The 25,840-nt window shown below is 39.2% G+C and overlaps 1 protein-coding gene across 1 annotated transcript; it reads right to left on the reverse strand.

Moving 5' to 3' along the window:
• Positions 1-17,946: 17,946 nt before the first annotated feature.
• Positions 17,947-19,506, reverse strand: LOC115980164. Its single transcript, XM_031102445.1, has one exon. The coding sequence runs from the start codon at positions 19,504-19,506 to the stop codon at positions 17,947-17,949; it is 1,560 nt and encodes a 519-aa protein (XP_030958305.1).
• Between the last annotated feature and the right edge of the window lie 6,334 nt (positions 19,507-25,840).

The raw sequence follows: 25,840 nt of genomic DNA on the forward strand, positions 1-25,840 counted from the left end.
TTGCCTAGGCCTTGAGCCGGCCCTGTTTCCAGCAATGCTTTATGAAGTTGAATTGTGAGAGAGTTTCAGACCACCTTCTAAATCTTATTGTTGTTTTCCAATGTGATAGCTTGGAGACACCAGCACTTTCCTTCCACCTTGGCATTTTAAGATTTAAGGAACTTGTCGAAGATTTTGGATGGGAGAGAATTTTTCTGAGACTTTGTTAGAGAAGCAATAGCCCAATCAGAGAACACCCATAGGAGGAGAGTTACCATATTCAGGCCTAAAACACCAAAGAACAAGGTATAGGTCACTTTAACATCTAACCTCTGGAAACCTCGTTTCTCTTCTTTGTAGAAAAGTGACAAGGCTGCCACAACTAACCCGATGGATGTCCACTGAGATATAATTCCTACCTTGGAGGTTGCCACCTTCACCTTGGTATGGATTAGATCATAAAAGAAGTTGAGTTCGATCTCTAATATTCTCAATGTATCTTCTGCATTTATTTTAGAGAAGAAGTCTCGACTCTCCTTATGCTCACTAGAGCTGAACATGAGATTGACAATGAGTCCCTTGTACATATTTGACATGCCATAAGCATACAGCACCAACTCACGGTTTTTCAACTTCGGCTCCTTCACCATTGGAGTAATGAATTTGCCCACCTGGGAATCTCTGCCTTTTTCGTCTTCGAGACATGCAAAGTTTGTAGGAAGACCCATCTCTTTAAACGTGGAGTATGCTCTCATTATTTTCTCATAATTGGGTCCCGAGTTCGGTTCTTTAAGTACGGATATTCCAAAACTCTCTGAACTTGCAAGACACAACGCAGCGATCCGCTCAGCATACTTGATGGTTCCAGCAAAGAGGAGGAGAAGTGTAGGGATCCACAGTCTGTTTTGGTGAATTGATTGAGTAAACACAAAACCAGTGGTGGAGAGTTGGAGAATGAACCAAATCAAGTGCCTGAGCCACAATTCATTATCCTGCACAGCGAAAGAAGTTATTCTGTCCTGCCCACCAACCAGTAATAAAAGGAAAGGTGCCCACAACACCAGAAGAAGACCAGTATCATCATCCATTTTGTAATGACTAGAAGTATATTTCTCTTCTCCGTCAAAGACTACTCCAACAGCAAAGCTAGCAGCCCAATCAGCCAGATGGTAAGCTGTCCAGATTGTGAAAGTAACCCATTTGTGTGCTGTTTTCTTTCTCAGGGATGCAATAAAAAGCAAAAAAAATTGAAGAAAGAGGCTAAGGAGAACAAAGCTCCCGATATTCCATTTCTCCCATAATTTCTTGATGTCTTTATAGAAAAGGATTATATTCTCCTTGTGGTCATTTCCCTGTAAAGCAATCTTTGTCATTGCCCTCCACAAAACTAACTTAAAAATAAATTATTGTCAAAGTTTGTAGCACGATCTACAAATGCAAATTTTGTTAGTTTATATCTAATATCTAAAAATTAGAATATTTTTTTAGATATACAAATGCAAAATTTTGTAGCACGATATACAAATGCAGAGTTTCTAAGTGCATTTTTTTTAGTATCTAACTAGTAAAAGGGGAAAATTGAGAGTATTTTCAATTTACAAAAGTTTAAAGTATCTGACATTATGCCAAATGGTGTAAGTTAAATTGAAAGAATAATTAAATTTTGCACACGTTTATAGTCCTACAACTAAAATCTTCTATTTTATAACTTAACTAAATTTATTAAAATAATCTAATCTAATATATATTCTATTTTGAAAATATATTTGTGGGGCCAGAGAACTTGTGACCCTGGCCCACTTTGCTTTAGGGTCCAAGGCCCGAGCCGAGGAGGGATATTGCCGAGTACATACAGTGAAAGTCCAAATGGCCTAGAGATATAGCCGAGGATGATTCTGTCCTCAGCATCCCAACGCGTTTCTAAAAGAAAGGGCAAGTACGGTATAAGAATAGTTTAAGGAAAAGCTGAACATCTCCACATTGATGGAGAAAGGACTCCTGGACAATATGGCGACAAAGGACAAAGGAAAGGCTGCCATTACTGCAATTAAATACTTTGCGCCAGACAGAGCAATGCATTTCAGCTTTTACAACCACCCCCACCCACTTTGGGTATGGGCTGATGGGAAAAGTATCAGCCCTGAAAAGCTAAACCCACACGTGGACGTTGGAGGAAGGGTAAAGGCTAATATAAAAAGAGAAGTAAGCAATCTAGAAAAGGGGCTGGGAAAAAAGGCCAAGAACTAGAGCCCCCCAGGCCATGCCGAGGAGAAAGACTTCTTAAGCAAACATGGTTCACCTCTGTATGAGTACCATGACTAACCACTATCCGGTGACCAAGACCTAGCCTTTCAGCTCACGCTCTACAAATTATATTGTTTGGGCTCTTAACGTACGAATCCAATACCATTTTGGGGTCATTACAAATTGAGTCCTTACAATTGGCGCCGTCTATGGGAAAGGCTTGTGCGTTGGCACAGGCGGTGGATCGAGCCCCTCCATCACTTCCAGCAGCTCGCTGTTATTGCCCTAATATGAAGTTCCACTAGGGGCTACGCTTCGAAGCACCAGTGGCACGGGTAGTTCTAGGGGCTTCCAACGTTAGGTCAACGCCCCACACCTTGGCCGAGGGGCTAATCCTTGAAACTTAAAGAAATTCTAAATTTTGGACAGAACCAAGGTATTGCATGGTCCTCGGACTCAAACCTATGGGGAAACCAACTACTTAAAGAAATTCTAAGTTTTGGACAGAACCAAGGTATTGCATGGTCCTTGCACTCAAACCTATGGGGAAACCAACTATTTAAAGAAATTCTAAGTTTTGGATAGAACCAAGGTATTGCATGATCCTCGGACTCAAACCTATGGTAAAACCAACTACTTAAAGAAATTCTAAGTTTTGGACAGAACCAAGATATTGCATGGTCCTCGGACTCAAACCTATGAGGAAACCAACTACTTAAAGAAAATCTAAGTTTTGGACAGAACCAAGGTATTGCATGGTCCTCAGACTCAAACTTATGGGGAAACCAACTACTTAAAGAAATTCTAAGTTTTGTACAGAACCAAGGTATTGCATGGTCCTCGGACTCAAACCTATGGGGAAACCAACTACTTAAAGAAATTCTAAGTTTTGGACAGAACCAAGGTATTGCATGGTCCTCGAACTCAAACCTATGGGGAGATTAGTCATTAGAAAATGGATTAAGTTTTAGACAGAATGGAAATCCCGTCCTGTCCTCGGATCCCTAGCTCTAGGGAAACTAATGTAAATGAGTATTTAGGCCCGGTACAATCATATCTCGGTCCTTGGACTGGATGCCAAAAATGGTTAAGGCTATGAATGTTGTCAGGAACGAGGCAAAGCACCCTAGCGCTCGGTGACCTTCTCGGATAGTTCATTTTGGGTTATCCATCCTCGGATGATCACCTCATATGCAATACAGAGCATTCAACTGTTATCTCGGTTAGTCTTGTATGTATAACCTTTTTCAGGTCGGCATTATTGTGCTTGTTAGTCTCAATGAATTCAAAATAATAGCTTTTTGTTAACAAGGGTTTTTGTCCTAAGTATCGTTCAAAATAAAAAAAAAATCCATTCACAATATAACTATTGTAGAAAAGAAAAAATACGTAGAATAAAATAAAGTCATCTTTTATTAAGATAAAGAAATAGTACAGCGTACAAATGAGGGGCTTAGGCAAGTCTATACCAGAAGCTAACTACAAAAGCAAAAAGAAAAGTAAAAAGGAAAAAGATACAAGGGAACGATAAGTCCTTCAAAATTCTGCTCTTGTGGTGACTAAGCGTGTCAGGACGGCCCCTTTGATGGAAGGGGAGAAGAGGCAGAAGAAGAAGCAGAAACACCAGGATGTCCTTAGTGATGGAAGAGAAGAAGAAGCGGAGGCAAAATGAGGCACCAGAGAAGGAGGAGAGGAGGAAGCGGGGATGCCTAGTCCCCATTCCAGCTCTGACTCCCATCAGGCCAGTGCCATGTTAGTAGCGCTCGAGAGAGAGTGGATGATACCAACGATGAGCAATCCCCATGCTATCGCACCAAAAATCTGATGCGACCAGCACTTGTTTCGAATTTTGGCTAAAGGAAGAAGAGGCTTCTTTCTCGCCTGGTCAAGGGGGAGAAATGTTTTGAGTCTCTGTCTCCCTTGCCCTGATCAGGCCATCTTGAGTCTCGGAGAGACCCAGTGCTCCTGGAGAGGGTGTGGTCCCTTCACCCCCATCTTCGTCCCAACCATATCACTCCTTAAGGCTTAATCCCACTGGCAGTGAGGACTTTGAGCACAACAGGTGATTTAGGAATTTGGAAAGATTGAGGGGTCCGTACGTAAAGGAAATAACCTCCTACCTTGCTTCTTATATGGAAGGCAAGTCTGGTGGCATTTAATCTGTACAGATTTCCAAGAAAAGCTACAAACGAGATAATTCCCACTCAACTCCCAACCCCGTCTACAACCGTTGGATTGGCGTTGCCCCGTAAAGGGAACTTATTAAAGACGCACCTCGTGTACTGAAACGGCAAAAGCACGACGTGAGTAAAACTTAGGGAATGTCTCATAACCAGGAGCATTTCCCAGGCAAATGAAGAGACACCGACATTAATGAAGGACAAAGCTTGGTAAGCCATGACAGAGGCCCGACGTCACCAAAATCCTCCTCTCTGTCCGAAGGGTCGGACAGCAGGATTTTGAGGGGCTATTGTGGGGCCAGAGAACTTGTGACCCCGGCCCACTTTGCTTTAGGGCCCAAGGCCCGAGCCGAGGAGGGATATTGCCGAGGACATACAGTGAAAGTCCAAATGGCCTAGAGATATAGCCGAGAATGATTCTGTCCTCGGCATCCCAACGCGCTCCTAAAAGAAAAGGCAAGTACGGTATAAGAACAGTTTAAGGAAAAGCTGAACACCTCCACATTGATGGAGAAAGGACCCCTGGACAATATGGCAACAAAGGACAAAGGAAAGGCTGCCATTACTGCAATTAAATACTCTGCGCCAGACAGAGCAATGCTTTTTAGCTTTTACAACCACCCCCACCCACTTTGGGTATGGGTTGATGGGACAAGTATCAGCCCTAGAAAGCTGAACCCACACGTGGACGTTGGAGGAAGGGTAAAGGCTAATATAAAAAGAGAAGTAAGCAATCCAGAAAAGGGGCTGGGAAAAAAGGCCAAGAACCAGAGCCTCCCAGGCTATGCCGAGGAGAAAGACTTCTTGAGCAAACATGGTTCACCTCTGTATGAGTACCATGACTAACCACTATCCGGTGGCCAAGACCTAACCTTTCAGCCCACGCTCTACAAATTATATTGTTTGGGCCCTTAACGTACGAACCAATACCATTTTGGGGTCGTTACAAATTGAGTCCTTACAATATTCTATTGTTTAATTTCAATTATATTCATAAAATTTTATTCTATACAATTTTTAGTTTTTACCTAATTGGTTCACCGCACGATCATGTAGCTAGATCCTTTTTTAAGAATGTTTTTTTTTTCAACAATGATCTTTATTTAACAATATTTATCTTAGGTCTTTAAATTTTATTCCATGAATTTGTGTAATACTTATGTTATTTTTATTTTTCATCCCTATTTTATTTAAGTTTTTCTAGTAATATTATTGGTATTTTAAGAATAATTGAAACATATAAAATATTTCAAGTTTATATTGTGCAATGTTATTTTGGAGACAAAAATTTAATCATATATAATTTATAATAGTAAGTCAAAACTAAAAATCTCATATTGGTACAAACCTTATCAAACCAAAATTGAGTATCAATACGTTATTAGGCATTCATAGATTCCAAAACATTATATTCCCAAGAATCTAAACTCTAGATAGCTTAGTGATTCCCTTCCAAATGAACTAATAGGATAACAAAAACAAAATTTGTACTACTTGATAACTCTTTTTCTCAATAATATTTTGTTAAACCCACTATTTGATTAAATGTTTTTTCATTTTATTTTATTTTATATTGCAATAGTTACAATAGGAGAGGGAAGAATTTAAGTCTTATCTTAATTGAAAATACTAAGAGGTGTCAATTGAATTATAAGGTTATTTGCACAATTTATTTTTTTTCTTCTTCATGTAATTAACTATTATGCTCACCAAATATTAAGTTTTTTTTTTTTTTTTTTTTTTTTTTTTTTTTTTTTTTTTTTGAGAGACCAAATATTAAGTTGATTGTGCATTCAAAGCTCTCTTATCTATAAGTGTTGAAAATAATAGCTTTTCAATTCTTAAATATGCTAAATTATCTATAAAGAAAACAATATGCTAAACAAATAAACTTATAGATTTAATAGTAAACAAAATTATAATATGAAATGTTTTGCTCTAGTAAACAACAAGTTGTAGACATTCACTAGATTATATATAGACATAATAAATTCTATTTGAGGGTTTTGATATTTTCTAATTTTAGATTCATGAACTTATATGTAAAGACATGTGACACAAAATAAGAGTGTAAGTGGAAGGATACTTAACATGAAATTAGAAGGATACTTGACACTAAATTAAAATGCAATTATAGTCTAATTTCAATTTTTTATTGCGCTTCCACTTTAATATATTATATAGAGATAAAATTATTGTTAAATTTGGTGCGTACGAGTCACCTATCAATTAACCACAAAAAAAAAAAAAAAAGTTTGACAAAATAATGATTTAATAAAAAACTAATCAAGTGGTGTGACTTTTATTATGGTCCAATAATGTAACTTGAACCAAACTGTTTGAAAATAATATATCACGAAAATATATTGTTAACTCAAGTGTTAATTTTGTTAATATATATATATATATATATATATATATAAAACCGAAACCTTTGAAATTCTCACAATTTTCCACATCATCATTTTAATTTAAAAAAATTTTAATTTTTAAAACTAAATAATGAGAGAGTCCTAAGAGGAGTCTCTTTTATATATATATATATATATATATATATATATATATATATATATATAAGAGACAAAATCTTTGAAAACTCTAAAGCAATCTCCTCTGTCCGTCTTTATTAAGAGAGAAAACCCTAAACTTCAATTTCTTTGGTACGCTTGCTATTGCTTTTTCTCTTTTTTGTGAATTAGTTTTTTTTGCTTTTGTTTTGTATGGAGTAGTACTTTACAATATATAGTATAACTACAAGTATTGTAGTGAGTTTGCTAACTTTTTGTGTGGTTCAAAGATGCTATATTCTATATTATTTTAGATTATATAACCTTAAGCTTTACCTTATGGAGACGTATGTACAAGTTTTCAATTCCTTTTGTGTGGATATTTTCTCACAACTGTGGAGTAAGGTATATGCACTATACGTTTTCTTATGTTTTCTCTTATGGTGTCATGCTTCTTTGTTTATTAATTAAAGATTATGTTGGAAGCCTATATTATTTGCACCTTCAAAGTGTTCGACAATGTTTGAACCAAATTTTTCATCAATTAGGAAGAATTGGATAAAAAAAACTTAGAAAAACTTTCCATCCTTACTGAAATTGTCTCGCAATAATGAATTTTTTTTTTTTTTTTGTTTTTATAATTTGTAGGTTCTGAATGTTTTGATTTTTAATTTTATTGTCTTTTGAAAGTTTGACCATCTAAATTTTTGGGTTCAATTTTTTGCAATATTTGAAACAGTTTAGCAAATTTTAACTGTTATAACTATGGATTATTCTCTTGAAAGTAACCTATCTTTCTCTTATATTTCTTTATTTGGTAGTCATATATATTTTGTTTTGTTAAAATAATTTCTAGGCTGTGCCAGTAAATTTTCTGATTTTTTTTTTCCCCTTTCGAACATTTTAACATCAGAACTTTTTAGTTATTTTTTTTTCAATATCTAAATTTGGCTTATTCATCAAATTGTAACTCAAAAAGATAGGAGCAATTCACGCAATAGTATAGTTTCATAATCAATTTAAAATTTTATAAAATTATTTTAGTCTATTATAAATAGGTAAATTCCCGTGCGTTGCACGGGTTTCCGACTAGTTACCTTTAACTCAAGTGACATCTTCTCACCAGGAGTCTTATAGCTTAATGGAAAAGTCCGTTCTCTTTTATTAAGAGAATTAGGATTTGAAGCCCCTTTCTTTCATTATTATACTATTAAATTATCAAAAAGAAAAATATAAAATCTCATTTCCTTGGAAGAACAAGGTGGAGGGTTGCATCTTAAAAATAAAAGGCAGAGGGTGACACCATGAGTTTAAAATTCACTAGTTGAGTGTAATTATCAATTGAAAAATGCAAATGCAAGTTAACAACTAAATAGCCCTAATAGTAATGCATTTAACATCTATATCACAATGTTGTCTAAGCGATAATCAATACTTATAGGTACAAGAATCCAATTCATTCTTTGAAACATCTCTTGGAGTTTCTAAGTTAGCTTTAGTTTCTCAATTAACTTGGAGGGCATTTATAACTTCAACTATATATAATACTACTAGAGGAATGTCATCTTTCTTGATAAAAAAAATGCCCCATTATTTTATCAAATTATGGTTATGCCATTGTACATGCAAAAATATCTTCTCAAACACAAAATAAAAAGGAAAAGAAAAAGAAAAGAAAGTAGGAAGGTATTAATGCTTGTAGACCTAGATTGATATGCCATTGTATAAGAATTGGATAAATGTGTGAAGCGTAAGTGTCTGCCCAATCTCACATTAATTGTTTATACTTTATACACTAAGTCGAAGAAGGTTATATATGTGATTATGTGTATTGAGCTATGTGAAATTTAGTCTGTGTTTAATCCATATTATGACCTAATCTAATATAAAAGTGTTATGGTTTTTTAATGAGAGCTTTTTTTTAGGCTTAGTTCATGAGCGCTCCGACTTGTGCCACAAATTTTTTGGCCTGTTTTAGGCCATCGTAAATCCGCTGTGTGGGATATATTTAGTTGATTTTTTTTTTTTAATATTATAATTAAATTGATAGTTAAACAAGGGTAGGAGGGATTCACATTGGACATCTCCGTTGGAAGTATTAGGAAATGCCAGTTGAGCTATAAGGATCTTGGCTAATTTATATTATCTTAGATGAAGTGGAATTTTAAAATTCTTAAACATAGATAATATGATTTTAATGACTAAGTCACTTGATATTTTGGTCATAGATTTACATATTTTAAGGTAAACTATCTTGATAATTAATAAGATTGTATTTTGTTATTGCAAAAGGAAGATAGTCATTTATCGAATTTCAAAAAAAAAATTGAGTTTAAAATATTCTTTATCATTAGGCTAAAACATCAATTGGTTTTTGGTGTAGGCAGGGATTGAACACCAGATCTCTTATTCAACCATCAGAGACTTTACCAGTTAAGTTAATTGAAACCCACCAGGTGATTAGTTGAGTATATCAACTTGTTTATTTATTCTAACAAAAAAGAAAACAAAATCTAACACATCTAAGACCTACAGGCTCACTACCACGCACCGTTGGTGTGGTAGTCATTCCACAAGTATAAATATTTGTGCGGTGTTGGGGGCAAAGACCAGGTTCAAGTTTTCAGGAAGGAGTTTCATACACATATACACTTAGATTAGACTAGAGTAGAAATTCTATCTTGTATTTAAAAAGAAAAAAAGAAAAAAAAAAGACCTACAAGCTCTAAAAGCTAAAAAAGACCTACAAGCTCTAAAAGCTAGGCCCCATACTAGAGAGAAAAATATGTGAGTCAATCATTTTTTTTTTAACGTGAGATGTTGTTTTTCCTCAACTTTTGAGAAGATCCAAAAAATTGAGTGATGTTAAAAATACTATAAATTTTATTATATAGTTCTTACAAATTATACAGGTCTTACAAATTATTGTGTCACTAATCACAAAAAATAATTCAAATATTCATATATTATTTTGTTAAAATGTCATTATTCATATTTATTTTTACATCAATTTGTATGATTTTTTGTAATAACTTTTGCATATAAAAAAAATTATATATTAATAGAAATTCAAATAATCATCATTAAGTGAATGAAAAATTAAAAAACTTTTACAAATTTTACTGTTAAAAACTTATCTATGCGCCAAGAATATGATATATATGATTATTATGAGTATTATTATTATAAACATTTAAGACCAAAATTATGAGGCCTTTTATTGATTTTTGGGCAATTTAGGCCAGGAAAAAAAATGTAGGCCCGCCTGAGATTGTAGACTTGTGTGGCTTTAATGGTTTAATCTATTTGATGATTCGTTGGACTAGAAAACCCAATACCATGAAGTAGTGTAGCTCTTTGATCCCACCGGGCATGGGCTTCCAATGGCATCTCCCATTTGCAGGATTGGGTATAAGGCCATCCATGAAGTCATCATTTTCGGGAGCCACTGTAACCGAAGCCATAAATGATTATGAAGTCATCATTTTTGAGAACCCAATCACCTCGATGAAAGATACAATGGCCAATTCCGGTGGTCCTAGCATTACTCCATGAAAGATACAATGTAGCTGTGAGCTCAATGTACTTTGATGATGCCGTAGAAATCACCAGTGAGCTACATGATCCTCACACGCTTGAAGTGGCGACCTGCAAGAAGAAAGAAGTGACCTAACAGAGAAAACTGGTGTGGTGTCGGCCAAATACCCTCCGAAGGTCAAGTTAGAACTATTCTCAACTCTAGAGTGCTAGAGAGGGGTTAATTATGTGTACCTTGATTATGATGGTATTGAGACTTTTGTAGTAGTAAAAGGTCAGCCTCTCTTCCTTGGTATAGAAGTCCTTCCCCTATAGGAATCCCAAACGTGATGGACAAGACTTTTCATTGTAGAGAAGATCTTTATTAACATAAGTATCTTCCAGAATTCTTTTAGTGCTAGGATTCCTATTTTCTTTGGGATTCTATGATGATTCAAGCATGTGCAACAAGTATATCCAGTCTAGAGGGCTTATCCATTATCGGCCCATGGGCAAGAATTTGTCAGGCCCAACTTAGCGAAGGCCCGTCACAAAATATTTTTACCCCTTCAGCTACCCCCTTCACCCTATGGATCCATCACTATTGAGTGGACGGGCCAATGGGGTGACGGTTCAATATACTGGGATTGACGGATCAAAAAGAGGACGACGCGTACTGCTCCCATCCCTAACAGGTTGGTAAGCAATTATGATGTACGACACGTGTTGTTCTTTGATTGGATTTTTCCCTAGATCGAAGCGTTGCTTCGTCTTTCGTGTACTTCCTATATATATATATATATATCACACTCCTTTCCCATTTCTCCATTTTCAACTGAAACATATTGTCAGAGCACTACCATCAATCTTGTCAGAAAGCGATCCGTTCGACACCTGTACCCGTTATCAATTCAACCGTCGTATTTCACTTATTCATAGATTCGGTAAGTATTTTCTTTTCACAAGTCCTGCAATTTGTACCTTTTATTTTCCTAGACTTTTATATGAACCCGTCAACCCTTCTAGATCCGTCAGTCTTAGGTTTTGTCATCACGTGTAGGTAATGTCTAATGCGTCAAGTAATCAGTCAGTTGTTCATGACGGGGCGGATTAGGAGGAAGTATACCCGTCCAGTCACAAAGACCAAGAGAGTCCAGGCGAAGAGAGGAGTCCGTCTGCCTCTTCCTTGTCCTCAACAAATGAGGATATGGAGATGGCTGAACCACAGGATGTTTTTGATGACGGCAAGGAAGAGCCAATAAGATCCGTCATAGGTGCTGATGTACTTAGGGAGTTCATCATGCTACTAGAGTGGATGGTGCATAACTTCACATCCACCATTAAAGAGAAACACTTCAACACTTTTAGGGCTAATTTTCAAATTCCAGATAATATTTCAATCCGTCTGCCCTATGTATTAGAAAAATGTTATTACAAAGGGGTAGAGGGTGTCGAAGTATATGAACAGATGCTGAAGGCGGGACTTAGGTTTCCACTAAGTACCCTTCATCGAGAGCTTCTCAACTGTCTAGGTTTGTCCGTCACCTAAATATCTCCGAACACATGGAGGGTCTTCATAGTAATGGAGATTCTGTATGGCGCAATGACAGATGATGCTAGGAGATTGACGGTGCGGGAATTCCTCCATTGCTATCGTCCAAATGAGATAGACAGATCAAGGGGCATGTACAGTTTTGCTAGTAGGAGTTTGTTGTTGAAGGTTATATTTGAGACCCTCGACTCAAATAGAGACTGGAAGAGCCGTTATTTGTTCCTAGAGGTGATGAGTGGATGGGTTATCCAGGGGAGATAGAGCATATGCCCGTCGATACTACTTAGGGAGTATTAAATCCGTCCAGTATGCACCCATTCTAGTTTTGTAGATTCTATTTATATCTGTTTAGTTATAATTTCCCCATCATTTTTAACCATCCTTTTTCTTTTGCAGTTAGATAGCATCCACAGGTTAGTATCGAGGAGTTTGGTTTTCTTAAGAAGATTTTCCAAAAGACCAAGCCGGAGGAAAGGACTTAGGCAAAGTTAGTGAACCCAGATACAATCCACTAGTATTGCGACGGTCCTGAACCAACTCCAGAAGCCGTCAGATACAATGCAAAAATTCACAGACGTAAGTTCGTCGACCTTATTTTGCTTAATTGGCTTTTAGCTTTAGTTAATAACTTCATCTGTCCTTCTTTACAGAGATGGATGACGCTAAGAGAAGGGCGTTGATTAAAACTCAGGCTACCAGGAAAAAGGAGTCTAGCAAGGTGGTTCCCAAAGGGACGACTCTGTCAATAAAAAGAAAGCAACCGTTCAACGGTCACCCCAGCAAAGCATGGGTCAGGCAAGGGCTTTATAAGGCCCTGTCCACTAGCCAGGAGAAGCCACCTCCTCTCCTTCGTGATGACTCCAAATATGTCCAGGAGAAACTCTCGTCTATCGTCACGTCAGAGGACTACGAGGATTTAGGTAATCACTCTACGGAGGCAATAGGGGAGACAGGGCTCTTCGCGATTGCACAGGTAATCCTTGTCCGTCGACTTACGTTCGTCTACTCCACTTTGTTTCTATCTAACCTTTCTTTTCTTTTTTTGTTTTTGTTTTAGTCCCTGATTATGATGAAGGGCTTAATGGATCGATGCGTTAACCGTGAGACGGCTCTAGAACATGTACGAGCTAAGGCAGAGCAGACAGAGGAGGAGCTGGGTCAACTTAACAAGTGGAGTCCACTATGGAGAAAAAGTTTGACCTTTCAGAGCAGGTGAGGAAGGAGCTTGAGCAAAAGACGGATGAGGCGAGGAAGGCCCTGGAGGTCAAAGACAAGGAGATCCAAGACTTGAAGGAAAGGCTTCGTCAAGCTAAGGAGATGGCGATACGAGAATATCGTGACTTCGACGCCTTATTGTCCGAGATGGGAGACTCTTTCCTGCAAGGTTTTGATGATGCGTTCCGTCAATTTAAGAAAGCCTACCCTGCCCTAGAAGTGTCCATGATAAACGTTGACGACCAAGCCCAAACGTCTGCTATGCCCATCGCCTCAGAGAACACAGATGACCTTTTTGCTGAGGAAACAGCCCAGGGCAACGGAGAGTCAGCTTAAGCAAAGAATGTTCAAGGTGCCGACCCTAAGGGGTAGATTTTTTTTTTTTTTTTTTTTTTTTTTGTGTATATTTTGAGAACAATCCATCATTAATTTTGTGTATTGAACAATTGCCCCTCGAGGGTTTTATCCGTCAATGTTACTTGCTTTATTTCACAACCTTATGCCTCTTTATTATTCGAATGTGATGTATAAATCTCCATCCACTACAGTTGTCCACTTTATGGAGAACCGTCCATCTTTATGGATTTGTATATAATTTTAGTTTATGGACGAACCGTCCTCCTCAAATACTGGGTAGTTTACCCCGTCCTTTCTTATGGACTTGGGATTTTCACCTTATGGGATGACTTGTTATTATCCGTCCATTTTATGAACTTAAGAAGTTTCATCCATCTGGGATGATTTGTCCAACTTGTGGACTTTGTATATTAACCACCAATTTTACGGTCTTTAGAGGTTTTACCCGTTCGAGACTACCCGTCCAGCTTGTGGACTTTGTACTAACTGTCCACTTTTATTGACTTAAGAAGTTTTCACTCGCCAGGGATGATTCACCCATCTAGTGTACTTTATTTGTTATCCATCCAATTTTATGGATATCAAATATCACCCGTCTAGGATGATCCGTCCATATTGTGGACTTTGTGTAACCGTCCATATTTATGGACTTTTTAGAAACTTCATCCTTTTTTGGGATGGTCCGTCCGGCTTGTGGACTTTAATAATAGTTTCCACCCTATAGATGGTCCGTCCACTTTGTGGGCTTTATAAAATTCACCTTATGGGTGATCCATCCACTTTATGGACTTGATGCCGTCCACTTTGTGGACTTGATGATAATTTTCACTGTGGGTGGTTCGTCCACTTAGTGGGCTTGATAATAAATTCACCATATGGGTGATCCGTCCACTTTGTGGGCTTGATAATAAATTCACCATATGGGTGATCCGTCCACTTTGTGGACTTGATGAGAGTTTTCACCCTACGGGTGGTCCGTCGACTTTTTGGATGTTTTCTCTCGTTCACTTTTGAACTTTGTAAGAATTCAAGTAGAAAAACACGGTTGTGTCTGAATATTCCTCTTAAAAATAAAAATGTGTTTGTAGGAAAAAGTACTTGCCCCCTTGTAGCAAAAATTGTCAAAGAAAAACTAGCAATTGTAGCTAAGATTAAATAAACTTGGAAATTAGGGATCATCACTATTCTTCATATTATCTCTGCTGGTAGTATTTTCGTAGGTGCTCCGTGTTCTATGGGTGCTACAGCTTTTGTTCGTCCAGCATCTCAAGGTGGTAGGTGCCCTTCCTCTGCCATGATACGATCCTGTAGGGTCCTTCCCAGTTGGGGCCGAGCTTCCCTTGCGAAGGATCTCTAGTGGCGCCCATTACCTTCCGTAGTACAAGATCACCGACCTGAAAGTCTCTATGCCTGACTTTGGAGTTGTAGTGTTTTGCCATGAGATTCTGATACCGCGCCAACCTTTGCTCTGCTGCCACTTTGACTTCATCCACTAGGTCGAGCTGAAGGCGCACGACTTTTTCATTCTTATCCTTGTCGTAGTTCTTCACCCGATAGCTTGTGAGCCCATTTCTGCGGGAATGACAGCTTCACTTCCGTATGCTAGTCGAAATTGCGTTTCTCTAGTGGGTGTTCTTACTGTAGTCCGGTATGCCCATAGAACGCTTGGTAGTTCGTCCAGCCAGATACCCTTTGCCCCCTCGAGTTGGGTCTTTATTATCTTGAGCAAGGATCGGTTTGTGACTTCGACTTGCCCATTAGCCTGTGGGTGTGCGGGCGATGAGTAGTGATTCTTGATCTCTAGCTCCGAGCAGAAGTCTCTGAATGTGCTGTTGTCGAATTGCTTACTGTTGTCAGAGACCAGCACTCTGAGTATCTCGTACCTGCATATGATATTTCTCCAAAAAAAATTTCTGATGTTCTTCTCCGTGATAGTGGCTAAGGCCTCTGCTTCTACCCATTTAGTGAAATAGTTGATGCCAACTACCAGAAATTTCCTGACCGCTGTCGGGAGTGGGCCCATGATATCTAGTCCCCATTGAGCGAATGGCCAAGGTGCTGTCATGGGGGTCAGCTCTTCGGATGGTTGCCTGATGAAATTGCTGAACCTCTGACACTTGTCGCAGGACTTGACATAAGCTTGTGCGTCCTTCAGCATTGTAGGCCAATAGTATCCTGCTCGGATCATCTTGTGTACTAATGACCGTGCCCCCAAATGGTTTCCGCAGATACCTTCGTGGATTTCTCTCATTACATAATTTGGTTCCTCCTTTCCTAAACACTTCAGGTATGATCGAGAGAAACATCTTTTGTATAATACATCTTTTATCAGCACAAATCGGGATGCCTGGACTTTCAACTTTCTTGCGGCTTCCTTCTCGTCTGGTAACACGTCGGTTTTCAGATAGGATATCAATGGCGTAGTCCAATTGTATTCAGAGTCTACTTCCTGCGTCATCAATAAGTGAGGAGAGTTGAATGAATGATAATACCTGTTCGGGGACAAGCATAAATTTGACTGAGGTAACTCTTGCTAGATGGTCGACACATTCATTTTCTTCCCTTGGGATTTGAACGAATTTGACTTCGAGGTTGTCGATTCGGTACTTCACTTCTTCTTGATACCTCTTCATCCTTTCATTCTTACACTCGTAGTCGCCATTAATCTGACTCGTTACTACCTGTGAGTCGCAATGTACGACCACGTTTTCTGCACCTGCAGCCTTTGCGAGGTCTAGCCCTGCTACCAAGGCTTCGTATTCTGCCTCGTTGTTGGTTGTAGGGAAATCTAGTCGGATCATACATTAGATCTTATCTCCATTCAGGGTTTGGATCACCACGTCGGCTTCTCTGGCTCGTTTATTTGAAGATTCGTCCGTATAAATATTCCATTGTCTCTTCTCCTCTGCCCCCTGGCCGTCTCCGAGGGTGAATTCGGTGAAAAAGTCAGCCACTACCTACCCTTTCACAGCCGTTCGTGGATGGTATTGTATGTCAAACTCGCTAAGTTTTACTGCCCACAAAGCCATTCTTCCTGTTGCCTCTGGACTACTCATAACTTTTCTCAAGGGCTTGTTCGTCAAGACAACGGTTGTATGTGCTTGGAAGTACGGCTTAAGTCTTCGCGCTGCAATTATCAACGCAAAAGCCAAATTCTCCATCTGAGGGTACCTTTCTTCTGCCCCTCGGAGCGCTCGACTCATAAAGTAGACTGGTTTCTGAGATCCGTCTTCTTCTTTTACCAAAGCTGCGCTTACAGCAGCTTGTGAAACAACTAAATATAAGTAAAGCTCTTCTCCTAGCTTGGATGGACTGAGCAACGGTGGAGATGAAAGATATGCCTTTAAGTCGTCAAATGTCATCTGGCATTCGTCCGTCCACTTGAATGATTTCCTTAGAGTGCGGAAGAAGGGTAGACATCTGTCCGTCACTCTTGAGACAAACCTATTCAGGGCTGCAATTTTTTGGTTCAAACTCTGGACCTCCTTAACCGTCCTTGGTGGTTCTAACTCCATTATGGCTTGTATCTTCTCCGGGTTGACCTCTATACCTCTTTGGGACACCATGAAGCCTAGGAATTTTCCCGCCGTCACCCCGAATGCGTACTTGTTTGGATTCAGCTTCATGTTGTATGACCGGAGCGTGTCAAAGGTCTCCTTGAGGTTGTTTAGGTGATCAGCTTCATGTAGACTCTTTACTAACATGTTGTCAACGTAAACTTATACGTTCCTGCCAATCTAGTGCGCAAACATTTTGTTCATTAACCTTTGGTATGTTGCCCCAGCATTTTTGAGTCCGAATGACATCATCTTGTAGTTGAATAGTCCTTGGCTTGTAACAAAGGAGCTCTTCTCTTGATTAGATTCTTCCATTTTGATCTGGTTGTAGCCTGAGAAAGCATCCATGAAACTTAAGAATTGGTGTCTTACTGTTGAGTCTACCAAAGAATCTATCCGTGGGAGTGGGTAGCTATCTTTGGGCAAGCTTTGTTGAGGTCCGTGAAATCCACGCACATCCTCCATTTTCCGTTGGCCTTTTTAACCATGACGACGTTTGCCAACTAGTCGGGGTAGTATATTTCTCGGATGAAATCTGCCTCTAATAATTTTCAAACTTCCTCCGCTATGGCCTTGTCCCGCTCTTGAGCGAATACTTATTTCTTTTGTCGGATTGGAGGGAATGAGGGCCACACATTTAACTTGTGAACTATGATCGAGGGGTCAATTCCTAGCATGTCTTCGTGACTCCAGGCAAACACGTCTTGGTTCTCTCTAAGGAATGTCGTGAGCGCTTGGCGTACCGGCCAACTAGCTAGTGTGCCAATTCTAGTCATTCGTTTCGGCTGTGTGTTATCGAGCTTCACCTCTTCCAGTTCCTCAACCGGCTCTGCTAGTGCTCATTTTTCTCCTATGCACATTGTTTGGTATTGATCCTCCATCTCTAACATGGCAATATAGCATTCCCGCATTGCTACTTGGTTTCCTCGCAGTTCTCCCACCTCATAATCCGTCGGGAATTTAATCATCAAGTGGTATGTTGAAGTCACCGCCTTCCAGGAATTGAGAGTGGGTCGTCTGAGAATGGCATTGTAGGCAGATGAGCAGTCGACTACGAGAAACGTTACCTCCCTAGTGATCTGCTGAGGATAGTCACCTGCCGTCACAGATAGTGTGATCGCGCCCAAGGGGAACACCTTTGTTCCTCCAAATCCCATGAGAAGGGCATTCGTTGGGGTTAACTGTCCCCTGTCAATCCTCATTTGCTGGAATGCCGGGTAGTATAGGATGTTCGCTGAGCTGCCGTTGTCGACAAGGACCCGATGCATGTTATAATCTCCTATTTGCAAGCTGATTATAAGTGCGTCATCATGGGGATGGTGAAGTCTCCGAGCATTATCTTCTAAAAAGTCGATGATGGGGTTGTCTATTCGTGGCATTTTAGGTACGGATCCTGTAAGTTGGACGCTATGGACCATTCGGAGGTAGGTTTTGTGGGCTTTTTTGGAAGATCTGGCCACAGTTGTGCCCCCTACGATCATTCTTATGTCCCCTATAGGTGGTCTAGGGCGCTCATTCTCCCGTCGTGGGGCCTGCTTTTGAGGCAGATCGGTTCTTTCCTTGTTAACAAACCTCTTTAGCTTCCCTTGTCTAATAAGAGCCTCAATCTGTTGTTTCAGATCGTAGTAGTTGGCTGTGTCGTGCCCGTAGTCACGGTGGAAGTGGCAATATTTGTCCCTTGGCCTCTTGCTGGGATCTCCCTTTAGTTTATCAGGGAACATCAGGGCTCCTTCATCTTTGATCTGCATTAAGACTTGATTTATCAGGGCGGTTAATGGGGTGAAGCTTGTGAACTTCCCAGTAGGGGGTCTAGAGCGCCTTTCATCTCGTCGATCTCCGGTTCTAGCCATCTTTCGCCCCCTATCTTGTCGCGTGTCCTCCTGTCTTTCCCTCTTTCTGGGCTTCTCCTCGTGGGCCAACAATGCATCTTCCACGTTCATGTATTTGGTGGCTCTGTAGAGCACGTCCGACATGGTTTTTAGGTCGTTCTTGTATAAAGAAAACAAGAACTTACCCTTCCATAACCCATTAGTGAATGCTGTTACGAGTATCTTATCACCCGCTTCGTCAATTGAAAGGGCCTCCTTGTTGAAGCGAGTTATGTAGGATCTCAGCGTCTCGTTTTCTCGCTGCTTGATGCTCATCAAGCATGCAGTAGACTTCATGTACCTATGTCCACCAATAAAGTGCGAGGTGAACTGGGCGCTCAACTTCTTGAAAGTTTTGATGGAGTTCGTCGTCAATCTACTGAACCAAATTCTCGCAGGACCCTTCAGCATCGTAGGAAAGGCCCTACACATAATCTCGTCTGGTACTCCCTGAAGGTGCATCAGGGTCTTGAAAGTCTCTAGGTGATTGAGGGGGTCCTTGATCCCGTCGTAGCTTTCAATTTGGGGCATGCGAAATTTCTGTGGCAGGGGGAAGGAGTTGACAGAGTTAGTGAACGGTGAGTCGGTTCTGTTTACTAGGTCATCAAGATCATTGGACACTCATCCCTTGAGGGCATTCATCATGACCTCCATCTGTTCCTTTATTGCCTGCATCTCCGCGACAATAGGTAGGGGGTCGTATCCATAAGAGATGTAAGGCTCAGGTTCTGCCACTCCGGTCTGCTTGGGGCGTTACTGCCTTCTGCCCTTTTTTGGTCCCTTAGTTCGGCACTGGTGCCTTCTTGGTTTTCCTCTTGAACTTTGTTTCCTACGTCCCTTAGATGTAGCTGTTCCTCCAGATCGTGGTTCTGTTTTGTGAGACGCTCTACTGCTGCCATGAGAGTTTGGACTTGCCTCTCCAATGTAGTGGATTGGGGCGGCTCGTCTCCTTGAACGTTGTTGGTGGTAGCCATCGAGCGAGTGAGTACCATGTAACTCTTATGTCTGGGAAGCGATAGTCTGGCTAAACTCGACGAGTTGTCCACAGACGGCGCCAACTGATGATGCCGTAGAAATCACCAGTGAGCTACACGATCCACTATTCTCAACAGAGAGCACCGGTGTGGTGCCGGCCAAATACCCTCCGAAGGTCAAGTTAGAACTATTCTCAACTCTAGAGTGCTAGAGAGGGGTTAATTATGCATACCTTGATTATGATGGTATTGGGACTTTTATAGTAGTAAAAGGTCGGCCTCTCTTCCTTGGTATAGAAGTCCTTCCCCTATAGGAATCCCAAACATGATGGACAAGACTTTTCCTTGTAGAGAAGATCTTTATTAACATACGTATCTTCCAGAATTCTTTTAGTGTTAGGATTCCTATTTTCTTTGGGATTCTATGAAGATTCAAGCATGTGCAACAAGTATTTCCAGTTTAGAGGGCTTACCCATTATCGGTCCATGGGCAAGAATCTGTCAGGCCCAACTTAGCGAAGGCCCGTCACAAAATATTTTTAACCCTCTCCCATTTGCAGGATTAGGTATAAGGCCATCCATGAAGTCATCATTTTCGGGAGCCACTGTAACGAAGCCATAAATGATTATGAAGTTATCATTTTTGAGAACCCAATCACCTCAATGAAAGATACAATGGCCAATTTCGGTGGTCCTAGCATTACTCCATGAAAGATACAATGCAGTTGTGAGCTCAATGTACTTGATGGTTCCAACAAGTAGTAGTAGTGTTGGGCCGTGGTTTGTTTCAATGAACCAATTGAATAAACACAAAAACCAGTGGTGAAAGACTTGGAGGCTGAGCCTTAAGCTGGCCACAATTCAAGAAGATAATAAATAAGTATTTGAATGAATGATGTTAAATATATTGTAAATTGGGAGTTCAGTTATGGCGAGTGCAATTGTTAATAAGTCATTTCAAGAATGTTTTTATATTACTTTCATAAGAAATATAAAAGGTTTTTTAAAAAATTAATTAATTAATTTTTTCTTTTTCCATAAAAAATTATAAAAATATTTTCTAAATTAATGCTCTTATTAAGGCATTCGTTAACCTTTCCCTACATAAATTTTATAATATGGAGCTTACAAAAATGTATCACCAATTACAAAAAATAATTCAAAAATTCTTTTAATGGGGTATTTTTTTTTTTTTTTTGAGCAAAACTTTTAATGGGTTGTTAAAGTCCACAAATCATAGTAATTATCACTTCAATTTATAAAGGCTATGAAGTAAACTTTATAACATTTCTAGCATTTTTCTATATAAATTACTTCTTGTGAGTAGTGACACATATATTTGTAAGACCTATATATTTAAAGTTATCTTATCTCTATGATTATTCCAAAGTAGAGGGAAAATGCAAAAACAACTTACTTTTTTTTTTTTTTTTTTTTTTTTTTTTTTTTTTTTTTTTTTTTTTTCCATATCTCCAAAAAATATTTTGAAAAAATAAATCATTTTTGCCCCAAAATTTGGGGCATTTCTCTAGTAGGGCCTAGGCGATGGCCTAGGATCGACCCAGTGCCACTAAATTTGGGGTTGCACTGACTGGGTGTGTAGCTAGATCAGACCAGTTATAAGACCAATGGACATTGGAGAATCCGTAGTTTCTTACTTTTTTGGTATCACCCTTTTCCAGGTTTGAGAGTAATTTTTATCCACCCAGTAAAATATGATCAGATATTGAATCTTGAATTACTTGCAATAATTGTTGTTAGGAAAATTTTTGTTTCTAAATAATGTTGTATGAATTGTAGTTATTTGTTTAGCCTTTTCTATGTTAGTTTATATGCATGAGGAACATGAAGGGAATTTAACCTAAATCCTAACCTGTGAGAAACAAAAAAATAGAGAAAACACATGCTAAAGAAATTCAATCACACGCACAAGACAGTATTTACGTGGTTCGACAATTTGCCTACGTCCACGAAGTTGGAGGGATTTCACTATTATTAGGGAAGAAGAAAAATACAATACACAATGCGGCTACAAGATTTTTCACTCTATATAAACGCGGTAACCGACTCACAATAATAACCCTAATCACCAAAGTCGGTTCCACAATGGGCTAAACGGGCCAAAATTATTTTCCCAGGGGTGTTGCCCCCGAACCCCGAGAAGGCTTGTCCATGAGTGCTCTGGCTTGGGCCTATCAGCCCAAGCCTCCACTCCATGGACCAAACCTTAGTAAATCTTCCATTAAAAACCACGCAATATTATTCAAGTCGGGTTGGGTCGTCGAATCAAATCAAACAAAACTAGGCTCCATAAAGCCCAATAAATCTCCCACTTGGAGACTAGTTCAATCACCAACATCAACCGCAATCCTCCAAAAAGCACAATCCCCTCATCCCTGCAACTCATCCTCCTGTCCTCAAGCTAGAAAGCCAACTGAAGCTGCACACAGTTTCAACTTCTCAATAGTGACACCCTTAGTCAACATGTCAGCTGAGTTCTTAGATCCACAAATCTTCTCAAGTATTACCAACTTATCTTCAACAAGGTAACAGATAAAGTGGTATTTTGTTTGTGTATGCTTTGACTTTGAAAGAAAAGCCGAATTTTTAGCAAGAAAAATTGCACTCTGACTATCATTGTTTAGAATGCCCATCTCCTGCTTCTTACCTAATTCATCTAACAAACCATGTAGCCAAATCATCTCTTTTCCAGCTTCAGTTGTTGCAACATACTCAGCTTCTGTAGTAGAAAAAGTAACAATCTTCTGTAGATTTGAAGCCCATGATATAGCTGTACCACCAAGAGTAAAAACAAACCTAGTAGTACTCTTTCTACTATCAATATCACCAGCAAAATCAGCATCTACATAACCCTGTAGTTTCAAACTTGCACCTGTGAAGCAAAGCCATGTATCTGATGAACCCTTCAGATATCTTAGAATCCACTTGACTACCTCCCAATGTTGTTTTCCAGGCATACTCATGAATTTGCTCACGACTCCCACTGCATGTGCAATGTCTGGCCTTGTACATACCATAGCATACATCAAGCTGCCAATAGTTGAAGCATAGGGCACCTTGCTCATATGGTCCCTATCTTCATCTGTCTTCGGTGACTGTTCTTTACTTAGTTTAAAATGACTACCTAAGGGTGTGTTCACTGGTTTAGCTTCATTCATATTGAACTTGCTGAGAACTTCTTCACATACTCTGACTGTGAAAGCTTCAATGTACCATTAGCCTTGCCTTTAATGATTCTCATACCAAGGATTTGTTTTACAGCTCCCAAATCCTTCATTGCAAACTATTTGGACAATTGTTTCTTCAGATTATTAATCTCCTCAATGCTAGACCCTGCAATAAGCATATCATCCACATACAACAGTAATATGATGTAAGAATTGTCAAAAGACTTAACATAGTAACAGTGATTAGCTTCACATCTCTTGAACCCAATTCTATGCATAAAATTGTCAAATTTCTTGTACCACTGTCTAGGAGCTTGTTTTAGGCCATACAAGCTCTTTCTCAGTTTGCAGACTAGATTCTCTTGTCCCTCAACAATGAATCCTTCTGGCTGAATCATGTAAAGGTCTTCCTCCAAGTCACCATGAAGGAATGTTGTCTTCACATCTAATTGCTCAAGATGTAAGTTTTCTGCAACCACCATTCCCAGTACTAGTCTGATTGTTGACATCTTCATAACTAGAGAAAATATCTTTGTGTAGTCAATGCCTTCCTTCTGCTGGAACCCTTTTACAACTAATCTGGCCTTGTAACGTTTGCTACCATCATGCTTATTCTTTATTCTGTATACCCACTTGTTGTGCAAAACCTTCTTTCCTATTGACAATTCAGTCAGTTCCTATGTCTGATTCCCTAACAAAGAATCCGTCTCATCCTTCATGGCTAACTCCCACTTACTTGAATTCTCATCTTGCAAGGCTTCATCATAACACTTTAGCTCACCACCATCAGTCAACAGGAGATGATTTAGAACGGGTGAATAACGCTGTGGAGGTTTAATGTTTCTGGAAGATCTGCGGACTTCAGCTACAGGTGTACTCAGATCTACCTGTGAATTTACATTCTCTTTATCTTCTTCACCCCTTTTTTGGACAGTACTTTCAGTCAATTCATCTAAGTTTACAAATTTAGATTTCTTTTGATCTATCTCTGTAACATCTGACACTACAGTTGACCTGTCCTTGTACATAACCTATTCATTAAATATCACATTTCTACCTCTGATGATTTTCCTGTTTTGTTCATCCCAAAACCTATAGCCAAATTTCTCATCACCATAGCAAATGAAAAAACATATTTTAGACTTTGCATCAAGTTTACTACGAGTATCAGAATCAATATGAACATAAGAAACACAACCAAAAACTTTTAAATGTGAAAACTTTACCTCTTTACCAATCCAAACCTCCTTAGGAGGTTTGAACTCCATGGGAACTGATGGTCCCAGAAAGTTTTTGGTAGTCTAGCATGCAACCTCATACTTCTAGCACGCTCATTGAGAGTTTTGTTCATGCGCTCAGCCACACCATTCTACTGTGGTGTCCGAGGAATGGTCTTCTCCATCTTAATTCCCTGTGCAACACAATACTCACTAAACCCTCCATCTATGTACTCTCCTCCATTATTTGACCTCAAACATTTTACTTTCAAACCTGTTTCTGTCTCACCCATGACCTTCCACTTCTTAAAAGTTTCAAATACATCAGATTTATTTTTCAGAAAATAAACCCATACCTTTCTGCTTGAGTCATCAATAAAAGTGATGTAGTACCTTGAACCTCTAAAGGATGCAACCGGAGAAGGCCCCCACAAATCAGTGTGTACTAGTTCCAATTTTTCAGCCTTCGGTGTCCTGCCAGTTTTCAAGAAGCTCACTTTTTCTGCTTTCCTAATATGCAACTTTCACACATGTCAAAATCAATGGACTTCAATTTTGGTAGTTTTCCTTTTGACAGTAGTATCTTCATCCATTTTTCACTTATGTGACTAAGTCTGCGGTGCCATAGGATTGTATCAGTATTTGTATCAACAACTGCAATTGTGTCTCTTGGACATGAGGTCATATACAAAGTACCAGTCTTCTTTCCACGAGCCAATACCCTAACTCCCTTTGTAACCTTCAAAGTACCACTAACAAATAGTATTACATGTCCTTCATCATCAAGTTGTCCAACAGAAATTAAATTCCTCTTCAGGTTAGGAATATGTCGAACCTTCTCCAGTAATCAAACAGATCCATTGGGCAACAATATCCGAATGTCTCCCATACCTACAACATCCAAGACTGAACCATCAGCCAAATACACCTTACCAAAATCACCTGTAACATAATTCTGTATGATTTCTCAGTGTGGAGTGGTATGAAACGAAACTCCTAAGTCCAAAACCCAATCATCAAGTGGACTGTCTACTGTAAGAAGTAATGCATCCTATACCTCTTCTATTACAGTATTAGCAGAATCATCTTCATTCTTATTCTTAGGACTTTTGCATTGCCTCCTAAAGTGACCTGTTTTCCCACAGTTCCAGCATTGTACTTATTGGCCTGATCTAGATTTGCTTCTGTTCCTATTAGAATTTCTGGATTTTGATTTGCCCCGGTTTGAATTTCTGTCATTACCTTTACCTCTTGTCTCAAGGTTTAGGGTAGAACTAGCTCCTGAAGTTTCGCCTGCATCTCTTCTGCGAATCTCCTCAGCCAGAATTAAATCTCGGATATCATTGTACTTCAGCTTTTCCTTTCCCATAGAATTGCTTACTGCCATCCTCTTTGCCTCCCAACTGTTTGGCAAAGAAGCCAAAACGATCAGTGCACGGATCTTATCATCAAAATCAATTTCTACAAACGACAATTGATTTGTGAT

Source organism: Quercus lobata, chromosome 3 (genome assembly GCF_001633185.2).
Source record: "Quercus lobata isolate SW786 chromosome 3, ValleyOak3.0 Primary Assembly, whole genome shotgun sequence".
Lineage (NCBI taxonomy): Eukaryota > Viridiplantae > Streptophyta > Magnoliopsida > Fagales > Fagaceae > Quercus > Quercus lobata.

Bases quoted from the DNA above. Each gene is read 5' to 3' on its own strand.
- LOC115980164 (XM_031102445.1), bottom strand. From the start codon at position 19,506: ATGCCCCAAATTGAAAGCTACGACGGGATCAAGGACCCCCTCAATCAC.